The sequence below is a fragment of the Belonocnema kinseyi genome, chromosome 3 (assembly GCF_010883055.1).
Source record: "Belonocnema kinseyi isolate 2016_QV_RU_SX_M_011 chromosome 3, B_treatae_v1, whole genome shotgun sequence".
NCBI lineage: Eukaryota > Metazoa > Arthropoda > Insecta > Hymenoptera > Cynipidae > Belonocnema > Belonocnema kinseyi.
The window spans coordinates 126,650,635-126,663,100 of record NC_046659.1 but is presented as its reverse complement, the minus strand read 5'-3'; the positions used below and the strand labels follow the sequence as shown (position 1 = coordinate 126,663,100).

At 28.2% G+C, this 12,466-nt stretch overlaps 1 protein-coding gene across 1 annotated transcript; it reads left to right on the top strand.

The window, feature by feature from the left end:
* Window positions 1-1,963: 1,963 nt before the first annotated feature.
* Window positions 1,964-11,634, top strand: LOC117170022 (heterogeneous nuclear ribonucleoprotein A3 homolog 1-like). Its single transcript, XM_033356537.1, has 2 exons — window positions 1,964-2,021; window positions 10,895-11,634. Exons 1-2 carry the CDS (start codon window positions 1,964-1,966, stop codon window positions 11,632-11,634), a joined length of 798 nt encoding a protein of 265 aa, XP_033212428.1.
* Window positions 11,635-12,466: the final 832 nt, after the last annotated feature.

Genomic DNA, 12,466 nt, shown 5'->3' with positions numbered 1-12,466 from the left:
TTAACTACTTTTTATTAAAAATGAAAATTTTGTTGTTGTAAAAATTCAACTATTTTATAACACATACGTCTAATTTGGTTTCAAAATTTATCACCTTTTGTAGAAACCTTTTTTTTCATACAACGATCTCGTGTGTGGTTAAAGATTAATTTGTGCAGACTACAAATTAACTAATAATTAATTTTCTTGGTTGAAAAATTCAACTATTTCGTTGGATATTCAATTTTTGTTGTTAAAAATTCAAATTTCGGTTTCAAAATTCATCTATTTAGTTTTGAGCTTTAAGCAGGGAAACTATTTTGTAAAGAATTGATATTTTTGGCTAAAGCATTTAACAATTTGGTAGAATATTAAACGGTTTGTTCAAAAGTTAAACTATTTTGTTAAACATTTATTTCACTCTTCAAATAATTTATGGTGTGAAATGATTTTTTTTTCGTTAAAACTGCAATTTTCAGATTAACAATTAATCTATTTTATTTGAGGATTCGAGAGATTTATTGAAAATTTGTCACTTTTGGTTAAATTTAACTGTTCTTTTTTTGACAAAAAAATTTCTGATTTAGGAATTCAGCTACATATTTTATTGAACATTTGCCTTTTCTTAGTTCGAAAATTGATCTCCTTCTGTAGAAATTTTATCTTTTTTGGTTAAAAATGCAAATGTCTCCTGTGTGATTAAAAATTAATCTTTAACAATTTGGTAGAAAATTAAACTAAACTAAAATCGAACTGTTTAATAGAATACTCAATTTTTTATGATGAAAAATTAATATTGTTTAACCAGCAATTTGCATATTCCATTTCTGGATCGAACTTCATTTTATTAATTTTCTTTTTTTTTTAGTTTGAAATGTGACTAAATGATGGAGGTTTATATATTTTGTTGAAAATGTGTTGTTTTTGGTCAAAAATCATTTTTTTGTTTAGAGAGAGAAAGAGAGAGAGAGAGGGTACAACTTTTTAAATAAAAATTATTCTATTTTAGTTGAGGAATTAACTATTTTGTTTGAAAATTCAACTATTTGTTTGAAGATGAACTCTTGGTTAGCATTTAATTTTTTCAGCTTGAAAATTTATACTGTTTTGTTAAAAATTTGTTTATTTCTTCAAATTAAAAATTAATTTTTAAAGTGAATATTTAACTATTCCATTTCTGGTTAAAAGCAGATTTTTTACAGATTTAAATTCATCTATTTGGGTTGAAACTTTTGTGTGCGTTGAATGTTACCTTTTTGGCAGAAAATTAATCTTATGCAATTGTCTTGTATAAAAATCGTCCTTTTGACTTGAAAAATCAACATTTCAAAAATATTGCAAATAAAAAGATTTTATCTTCGACATTGAAGAATAAGATACACTCAGATCACTTGTTTCGTCATCATATATTTCTAATTAAATATGAATAATTTAGACTGAGGTTTGAAATTTATAATTGATTTCACATTTTACGTTTAAATTGTCATTATCTAAATAAAAAAGTGAATTAACAGCATAATTGGTTGTAAATTTTTGTGCTTTTTCAAAACCTGAATCTGAACTTATATAATTTTATAATTTTTCCATGTTTCTTATCTAACCAGAAAATTGCACGTGATATTTTAATTTTATATGAAATTTGAAACCTACGTAATTCGTTTCGTTCCATTTGAATTATAGATTTTTCCGTATTTCGTATCGTATTATCATCTTCCAACATTGTATAAATCACACGATTACATAAAAAGTGTCATTTTTGTCACTCCAACTGATACAGTTATTTGTACTTTTCAGACGTCTTCGTATGGGTGAACAAATGTATGAAATACAAGTATGACAAAAAAAAATTTCCTACTCCAATCAATCTTTTACCAATATTTGATCAAATTTATAGTCACCAATGGGAAAACGATTAGTATATAAGCTTTCGAAGCATCTTGTAGAAAATATTCTAGTGATTCGGTAGTAACCAGTCTTTAGAATAATGAAGATCCTTGCTGCAACTCTTCTCATTGCGTTTGCGGTTTTTCCTGATTCTGTTGGTAAGTACATAATAACTTAATATCAAACCTATAATTTTTATAATTATTTAAAATACACTCCGATCAACCAATTTTATGCGAGAAATTTATTTTACGAGTCAAACTTATGTCTTAATTATGTAGTTAATCGTCGGAGGGTCGAGAGTCTAGTATAACGTCAGTCCCACCATACTTCGGTTAGAACTTCGGACAGAACTGAAACCAAGAGTTACTTAGTGTCATTTTCTTCACCTACATTTTTTAATAGACTTTTAGAATAAAGGGTAAAATTATCGACAACTGTATTTTGTGTGATTGTGAATTCTCTTTTGTTAAAGCTCCTTTAACGGAAACATTCTCATCACCTGTCTCGTAGGGAAAAAAGGTCAAAAGCAAATCTTTAGATCTTATTTTGGTGTTTTTGTTTTGTTATTTTTCAGGATTAAAAACAAAAACTGCGCGTCTCATCTAAAAATAATTTTTTAAAAATCTGTCGATTTTTTTAAGTGAGCAACTTTTGTCTATTAATTTTTGCATACGTATCTTCTGCCGTCTTTGCAAAAATTTAAAATTTTAATTTAATGTTATGTACAACTTTATTTTCAGTGATTGTGAATTCTCTTCTGTCAAAGATCCTTTAACGAAAACACTCGCATCACATGTCTCCGGAAAATAAAACTAAAAAGGAAATTTTCAGATATAATTCAGGCAAACAATTTTGCTCTTAAATATTTTATTATACATTTTTTGTTTGTTACAAAATAAAAATTTGTTCATTTTGTAAAGTCATTTTTCACGATTAAAACAAAAACTAAGCGTCTTATCTAACAATAATTTATAAGAAATTAGTTTATCTTTTTTTCATAAAAAACTTTTATGTATTCATTTTTTTGTATCTTGTGCGGTTAAAAAAAAATTCATTTTATATAATGTTCTTTTTCACGATTGAAACGAAAACGACGCGTCCTATCAAAAAGTGATCCTATAAAAAATGATTAACAACCAATTTTTAAATCGAGAAATGGATTTTTTTATTTCTGACATCATTTTTTACGATTAAGACGCAAAATATGTACCTTATAAAAAAAATGTTTTAAATAAGATTTGTTCATCCTCTTAAGATGAAAAATTTTGCTTCTTAATATTTTCTTCGTACCCTGTATAGTTTTTCGGAAAAATGGAATTGTTTATTTTTCAAAAGGGATTTTCGATGGATAAATCCAGAACCGTTGGTCAAATATGACTGGCAAACGAACTTATTCTTTCGTACGACCGACCAAATAAGTAAATAAGGTAAACTTTCAGTAAAAAAAATATCATTTTCAACCAAAGAGTTAAATTTTTTTAATAAAATTATGAATATTCAACAAGAAATATTAATTTTTAAGAAACTAGTACAACTTCAGCCCAAGATATTGAATCATCAACAAAACAAATTAATTTTCACTAAACAGTTGCTTTTTTAGCTTAAAAATGTAATAGTTGTATTTTCTACCTAATAGTTGAATTTTTTTTTCTACAAAGCAGTTGAATTTTCATTGGTTCGTTTATTCTATAAATTTATAAAATATTAGACGATTTTATTAGCCTTTTTTGGGGGGAGGGGGGGTTCTCGCGGTATCTTACATTTGCTTATCATTATTTCTTTAATTTATGATTTTAACATTGAATGTAATTACTAATCTTACTGGTTACTGAAAGCCCCCCCCCCCCATACAATACAATCTAAAAAATCGTTAAATCCCCTCCACCAACTTTACGTAATTAATGCGCTTTCAACTTATCTTCAAATCTAGCAAATAGTATTCAAGATTCGTCAAATAAAAAGTAAATCATTCACGTCAAATCTGGACCAAGCATATGAAGAAAGATGACGTGATTGCTACGCAATTATAAACAGTATCACAATCAATATTTGAACAAAAAATGATTTTACAGTCATAAATTAAGTTCCTGAATAAAGATTAGAGCCCCATCAGCTCACAATTCGCCTCTTTTGGTTAAAATTTCTACTGTTTGGTTACATTTTTTAATAATAATTCATGTTTTGTTTGAAAGTTCAATTATTTTGCTCAACATTCATTTTATTTGTTGAAGTTAATTTTTTTTAATCTTCCAGAAGTATTCCATTATGGGTTAGAAATGTATTTCTTTTTTTGTAAATTCGTCTTTTTATGTAAAAAATTAGGCCCCCTAATTCAATTTTCACTGCTTGGTTGATTCAGTTTTTTAGTTGAAGATCCATCTCTTTGGTTAAATAATTAACCATTTCGTTGAAACTTAATTTTATCTACTGAGAATTTAATCATTTAATTTTTGGTTAATAACTAGTGGTTTTCTTTTAGAAATTCAAAAATTAGGTTGTAAATTTATGTATTTTGTTGGTAACTCATATTTTTTGCGAAATTTATTCTTTTAAAATAAAATTTAACAACTTGGAGTAGAGTTGAACTACGTCGTTAAAAAATTATTTTATAATTTAAAAATCCGCTTCTGCGATTGAAAATTATTTTTTTAACTTAATTTACACACACACTCATATATATATATATATATATATATATAAATTCATCTTTTTTAATCATTCATAACTATTCCATCCATTTTTGTATTTTTTTGTCGATTCGTATTTTTTGGTGAAACTTATTCTTCTTGATTAAAATGTAACTACTTGATGCAAAATTAAACTCCTTTCTCGAATAATCGTTGTATTAATTAAAAATCCATCTCTGCAGTTGAAAATTTTACTTGATTTTTGGAAATTCTTCTTTTTTTTCGTTAAAGGTCAATTTTTCAACAAAAAATTTAATTATTTCACTTTTGGTTAAAAATACTTTTTTTCCCTTGAAGATCTATTTTTTAAAGAAAAACCTTAACAATTTCAATTTTTGTTGAAATTAGATCGATTTCCGTTTGAAATTAAACTTCTTGGTTTAGAAATTTTACTTGTTTGTTGGAAATTCTTTTGTTTTCGTTGAAGGTCAATTTTACAACAAAAAATTACATTATTCCACTTTTGGTTAAAAATTCTTTTTTTCTTTCAAGATCTATTCTTTAAAAAAAACCAAACAATTCCACTGGTGTTTTGAAAATTTATCTTTTTGGGTTATAAACTCTTTTTTTGTAGAAGTATTACATGTTTGGGTGAAAATAAACAATGGTTTAAAAATTCATATTTTCGGGTTAAAAATTCCACTGATCCTTAGAGAACTCGCCTTTTTGGTTTTAAAATTCAACAATTTCACTGAATTATTTTTTTTTCTCTCGACTGCAGAATCTTTCCTGGTTTAAAATTTAATTCATTTTTGAGAATATATCTTCTTCGTTAAATTACACGGTTCTGGATTCATAATTAATTAATGAAAATGCAAGTAGTTGGTTAAAAGTTGAAACTCTTTGTCAAAAATACATTTTTGGATTAAAACTTCATAGTTTCAGGTTAAAAATTCTACTATTTAATTAAAATTTCAACATAAAAGTTAAATTTTCTAGAATAAAATTGAGATGGCTTTTCTACAGTAAAAGATTATTTTTATACTAAAAGGCTAACATTAAACAGATAAGCTAAGTTTTTGACAAAAAAATATGACTTTAACTAAATAATTAAATCTTAAACAAATACTTAAATTTTGTACCAAAAAGCAGAATATTTAATGAAGAAGAATAATTTTCTACTAAAAGATGAATTTTCAAACAAATATTTGAATTTTTAACTAAAAATGATAAGTTTTTAGCCAAAAAGATGCTTTTTTAGTCATTTACATAAATTTTCATCTGAGTATTAAAATTTTTTTAACAGAAAACGATTAATTTAGTATGAAAAATTAAATACCTAAAATTTTACTAAAAAAATTAATTTAAAAAAAATTCTACCACGTAGTTAAACTTTCTTTTATTTATTAATTTTTTATTTCAAATAAGAAAATATTTATTTGCAATTAAACAGTTTCACTATTAACAAGAAAAGATGAAATTTCTATAGACAATAACTTTCAACCTAAATAGACGAATTTTCAACAAAATAACGTTAATTTTCTATCAAATAGTTTAATTTTTAAGTTATACAGAATAAATTTTCAACAAAACAGGAAATAGTTAAATTTCTATGAATAAATCAATTTTTAATCAAAAAGACGAATCGCTGATAAAATAGTTAATTTTTGTAATGAACCCATCAATTTTTCAGCAATCAGTTGCTTTTTCTAATAAAATAATTGAATTTTCAACCAAACATGTGAACTTTCCGCCAAGATGAAGAATTTTCTACCAAAAAAGACGATTTTTCAACGAAATACATAAATTTTTAACCAAATATTTAAATTTTTTAAGGACAATAGTTAATTAAACTGTTAGTTTTCCAAGACAAAGAAAAACACATTTTTTCTTTAAAATAATTGCATCATCAACCGCAAATATTACCTTCGAACACCAAAATTAATTTACGAATAAAAATGGTCCAATTTAAAAATAACAGTTGATTCAAAAGTCAAAAGAGAATGATAAAATTTCAATTTCAAGTAAGCAGTTACATTTTTAACAAAAAAATATGAATTTTCAACAAGAAGATTTATTTTTCTTTAGAAAATACGCATTTTCACAAAAATACACAAATTTGTAACCAAGCAGTTAATTTTTTTATTAAAGATTCCACATTATACCAATTACTTCACTCTTAATGAAAAAATCATTTTTCATCCAAGAAGAAGAATTTTCAACAAAATACATTAATGTAACAAAGTATTTGAACCTTGCACTAAAAAAGATGAATTTTATTAAAAAGTTTGAATTTTTAACTAAAAAAGGATAAATTTGAACCAAAAATAAAATAGACGAGTTTTTGGCCAAAAATTAAATTTGTGACAAAAAAAGAGTCTTAGATACAATAGTAATTTATTAATTTTGCAGAAAGTGTTTCAAACTTTGAACCAAGTAGTTGAATTTACGACATCCAAGGGTGCTTTTTTAACGAAACAGTTGAATTTTCCAGAAAATTGACGATCTTTCAGGTGAAAAAGGCGAACAGTTCAGGAGTTCGATTTTCGACCTCAAAAGATGGATTTTCAAGAAAATAGTTAATTTTTTTATCAAACCGATGATCTTTAAAACCAAAAAGTTAAGTTTTAACAAAACAGTTGAATTTGATGACAAAAAAAATAAGAAAAGTTATTTTGCTAACCAAGCAATTGAATTTTCGACAAAATAGTTCAATTCTATACATAAAAAATTATATTTTACAATTAAACGAATCTTCAACATAGTAGTTCAATCCTTAACAAAAGAGATCAATCTCTAACTAACGTTATCAATCTTCAAACGAGAAAAGTAATTTTTAAGAAATTAGTTGAAATTTTAACCAAGGAGTTAAATTTTCTATTAAATTGTAGATTTTTCAAGCCAAAAAAACCAATTTTCTACAAAGCAGTTGCATTTTCAACCAGAAAATAATCATTTTCAATGGCAAAGTTAATTTACAATCATATAGTTCAATTTTCAGAGTAATAAATAAATCATCTATCAAAACATTTTAATTTATAACCAAACAGTTAAAGTTTTAACCAAAACTTTTCTAGGAAACAACTGATTTTTTAACGAGAAAGATTAATTTTCTACCAAGAAGGCGAATTTTAACAAAATACATGAATTTCTAACCATTACTTGAATTTTCAACTTAAAAAGATGAATTTGAGCCAAATATTCCAATTTTTGACCAAAGAACATAGATTTTCAATCGAAAATGGAATAGTTAAATTTTCTGTTACAAAAATTAATTTTCATCCGAAACTGAAACGAACTTTAACAAAATATTTAAATCCCCAATCAAGTCAACCAAATGAGAAAAAAAATTGAACTTGGTTTACATTGATTCAAAACAACAAAAAAACCGGATTTTTTAAAAACAGAGTAAAAAATTAAAATTCTAGAATTTATTATTATTATTTTATTTAATAATTATATTTTTCTGAAAAAAGATCTTCTAAATTCGCTCAACTGGGAAGATTACTTTTTATTATTTAATTATAATAAACAAACCCTTCTTAATCTTTACGTATCATAGTTTTATGTGATTCGTGATACATGATGACTTTGTGAAGCTTTTTGCCTCGGGTAATTGCTAGACAGATGGATCGACGGCTTGAGTCGTTTTTCTCCGTTTTCAACCAATTTAATCTTTATCCCTTTTTATCGTTTCTTGGCTTAGATACGAACTAAATTATAAGAACCTGATGAAAAAATTCCCCTACTTTTGGTTCAAAAGTCTATCATTATATTTCTGCTTGAAATTCACTCCGTCTTTTTGAAACATCTAGTCTTTAGTTGAAAATTTAATTTGAGGGTAAAAATTAATATTTTAAAAAGAATTTTAATTTTAGTTGAAAAATCAACTCTTTGGTCAAAAATGTAACTATTTTGTTTAAAATCAGTTTTTTGAGCTTTAATTTTTTAGCTAAATATGTAACTATTCAATTTTTAGTTCATAAATGATATTTTCTTGTTGAAAATTAATTTATTTTTTGCGGAAGGTAATCTTATTTGAAGGTGCATAATTTATTGTTGCAAATTCATATTTCGCATAGCAAATTCAAGTGCCTGGTAGAAAGTTGTTCTTTTTGACTTGAAAATTCAACAGCTTGGTAGAAGATTCAACTATTCTCTTCATTTTTTGAAATTCACTTTTTTTTGAAAATTCATATTTTTCGTTGAAAATTCAACTTTTTGGTTAAAAATTCAACTTTTTGTTTAAAAAATAGACTATTTTGTTTAAAATTTAACTATTTACTGAAAAATTAACTTTTTTAAAAATAATCATAATCGCCCGTTGAAAATTTAGTTGTTTGGTAAATAATTCGTCTTTTTAGCTTTAGCAGGCAACAGTTTTTTTTATAAAATCAAAATATTTGGTTGAAAGTTCCCGTAGTTTAGCATAAATTTATAATGTTTGGTCCGAAATTATTCTTTTTGATTCAATATTTAACTATTTGGTAATAAATGCATCTTTTTTTATTAATAATTCAACTACTTTGGTCAAAGATAATTAAACATTAGTTGAAAATTAGGAATTTCTTGAGATTCACCTCTTTGGCTTTAAAAATTCAACTTTTTTGTTAAAAATCCCCTTTTTTGTTTAAAATTAATGTTTTATTTTAAAATTCTACTATCTGTATTCAGATTCATCTTTTGTTAATAAAAATTCATATATTTGGTTCAGGATTCAACTGTTTTGTAAAAAATGATTTATTCCTTTTAATTAGACTAGTTGAAAATTTATCTTTTGTTATAAAATTGATCTCTTATAGTAGAAAAATTCTATGACTTGGTTGAAAATAAACTTTTCTGTTTGGGTGCACTCACCAAAAATCAAATGTCAAATTTTTAAACCACTCTAGTCGGCCCTAACTCAACCCCTAACATTTCTGAAATTTTGTTAAAAAAAAATAAGTTTGACAACCCTCAAGATTTGTGATGATAATGGCAAAATTTCATGCAATTTTAAACTTATCAGTAAAAATATTTTGACTATTTAGCGACTTTACAGATTTTTTGAAACTTTGAGCCCTTCGTTGGCAGAGAGAATTCGACGAATGTGCCCAATATGGCAGGAAAATTTGTTATCCTCAAAATTTTTATCCTAGGATTTTTGGGGTCGCTGAATCCGAATATGAAGTCAAAATTCGGAAATCCAAAATGGCGGATCAAATATGGCGGACAAAAACACAAAAACGGCTCAATTTGGATAAATCTTAGTACTTACGGGTTTCTGGGGCCGCTAAACCCGAAAGTGAAGTCAAAATTTTAAAAGCTAGACAAAAATATCCGCCATTTAAAATTTTAGAATTTTGTCCTGATATTCTCCTTCAGCGACCTCAAAAACCCGTGAGTACCGAGATTGATCCAAATGAAGTCATTTCTTTTGTATTTTTGTCCACCATATTGGATCCGCCATTTTTAATTTTTTAATTTTGACTTCAGATTTGGATTCAGCAACCCCAAAAACCCCCGGGTAAGATTTGAATGCAAAATCAGAGCAAGTTAAATAGGAGAAAAGAAGATTGACGCATTTTGCTTCAATGTCACACAGGGCACGGAAAATGCGCGAGCGGGATTACACTTTTCTAAATACTTTTTATTTAAATGCCGAAATAAATTATGAGACACATATTTTTTTTACATAAAAAAGATATATTTTACCAACTTCGGGATACTTGTATTATGTAATTTTGTAGCAGTTTGTAAAGCAACCTTCACTCTTTCAACTTCTTTTAAGAAACTTAAAAAGGCGACCTTGGTTTTTTTTAGTTTAATATTAATCATTACTAGTAATTAAAATGTTATTCCTTTATATTGGAAAACTGACTTTTTCAAATTTAAAATAAATTGCAGTAAACATAATTTCTTTCTGTAATTATTCCTAATTTTATGTCTCAAAAAAGGTAATATATATTAGAAATTTCTGTTTTATAAATTGATGATAAGAGACATGATTTTTCGAAAAATAAAAAGTCCAATAGAATATTTTTTTTAACTGTAAGCTTCGTTTATTTTGATCATTTTAGATTCGCTATCAAATTCGTTCTGATTCATATTTTTATTTAACACGAGTATGGTTTCCCCGTTATCTCGGCGTTGTTTGGAGTAGCGAAGTAGGTCTTTCTAACCCCAGTCTATTCTGAGACAAAATTTTATCAGCTACTCGGAAAGCATACTCTAATTGCATCAAATATCATGCGTTCTGAGGAAACGAAGTTTTTTTGCGGTATCGCGTTTTTGCAATAACTCGGCTGCGCCTCGTTTGCGCCGAGTTCTTGCAACCTCACGCTCGGCCGTAAAAAGAACAGATCTTGGTACACAATATAAATTGAATATTAACTCTGATATATGTCTACTTCTTCTTACAGAATCTAGCAAACAACCGGAAAGTAGTTCGGTGCCTGAACGGTCAGCGCCTGCACGGTCAGAGCCTGAACGGTCAGAGCCTGCACGGTCAGAGCATGAACGCTCAGGGCTAGCACGGTCAGAGCATGAACGGTCAGGGCCAGCACGGTCAGAGCATGAACGGTCAGGGTCAGCACGGTCAGAGCCTTCAAGGACAGAGCCTGCACGGTCAGAGTCTGAACGTTTTCACCCTGTGTCTCCAGTACGACGTCGTTACCCTCCGAGATCTCGTCTTTACTATGAAAACGAAGAGCACGATCTTCGTCCACTTCCAGAGCCAGGCTGTCTATTCGAGCTGGGCAGGTTTTTCGTCGCATTACTCCTTGGAGAAAGAATAGTTTATCCATTATATAATAGAGAAAAACAAATTGTCACGGAAGAAACTCTAGAGGAGGATAATAGCACTGAAACAGACACTAGACAATCTAACGGCTACTGCACTAGAGAACAAGTAGAAAGGGCAATTGAACGCAATAAAAATATGCAGGGACTAAGTTCTGGAAGCCAAGGCAGATCAAGTGAAAGAGGTGGAAATGCTGCAAGACGTGAAAACGGTGGAAGGGGTGGAATGGGTGGATGGAGTGGAATGGGTAGACGGGTTGGAACGGGTGGACGAGGTGGAATGGGTGGAGGAGGAGGAATGGGCGGACGAGGTGGATGGGGTGGAATGGGTGGCCGAGGTGGAATGGGTGGAGGTGGTTGAATAGGGCGAGGTTGAAACCAACGCCACTAACAATCATTGCTTTCTTCCTTTACGATCTTCATCCTTTAAAGAAAATTTCAAGTTAAGTTAAATGTACTATATATTACATCCTATTATTGTACACACACTATTATATATTGCACACTTAGGATTCAAACTCAGTATTTTTCCCTAGCGGGTTAGAAATACTCGACTTCGACTCGTGCTCGTCTATGCCTCGTTATTGCAAACTCACGTTCGGATGAAAATACGTTTACCTCATTGTTGCCCACGATATTTCAGTTCAAAAAGTTATGATTTATGAGTTTATCACATCTAACATTTAAGTTTAAGTTGAGGTGGCCATAATTTGAGGTGACGACAGTGAATACGCATGAACGAAGTACGATTATAAGCCTATAAATATCCTTGGAGTATTATGGACTCTTAACTGCACTGTGCACAAGCGCATTTACTGCCACTCGCGTGTTATTGAAACAGCTACTTTCAGAACTATAAATACCCCGCTGGACTTTAAATACTTCAATCTCATAGCAAATAGTGAAGGGTGATTGATTGCTGAGCGAATGATTGGTGGTATTGAAGAGAAAGGAAGGGCGATTGTCTATGTCAAGTACAACCATTGCTTTTGTGAAAATCTAATTGTTTTAACAGATTGACAATAAAACCAATGACAAAGCCTACATTTATGCAATTCTTTTCTCGTTACCTAAATGTCAACATTACAAAATTGAAACGAATAAGCTTTATAATATAGATTTTTGTTTCTTGTTTATCTAATAAGTAATAGGCAACAAGAACCATAGATCGATATTATTAATTGTACATCTAG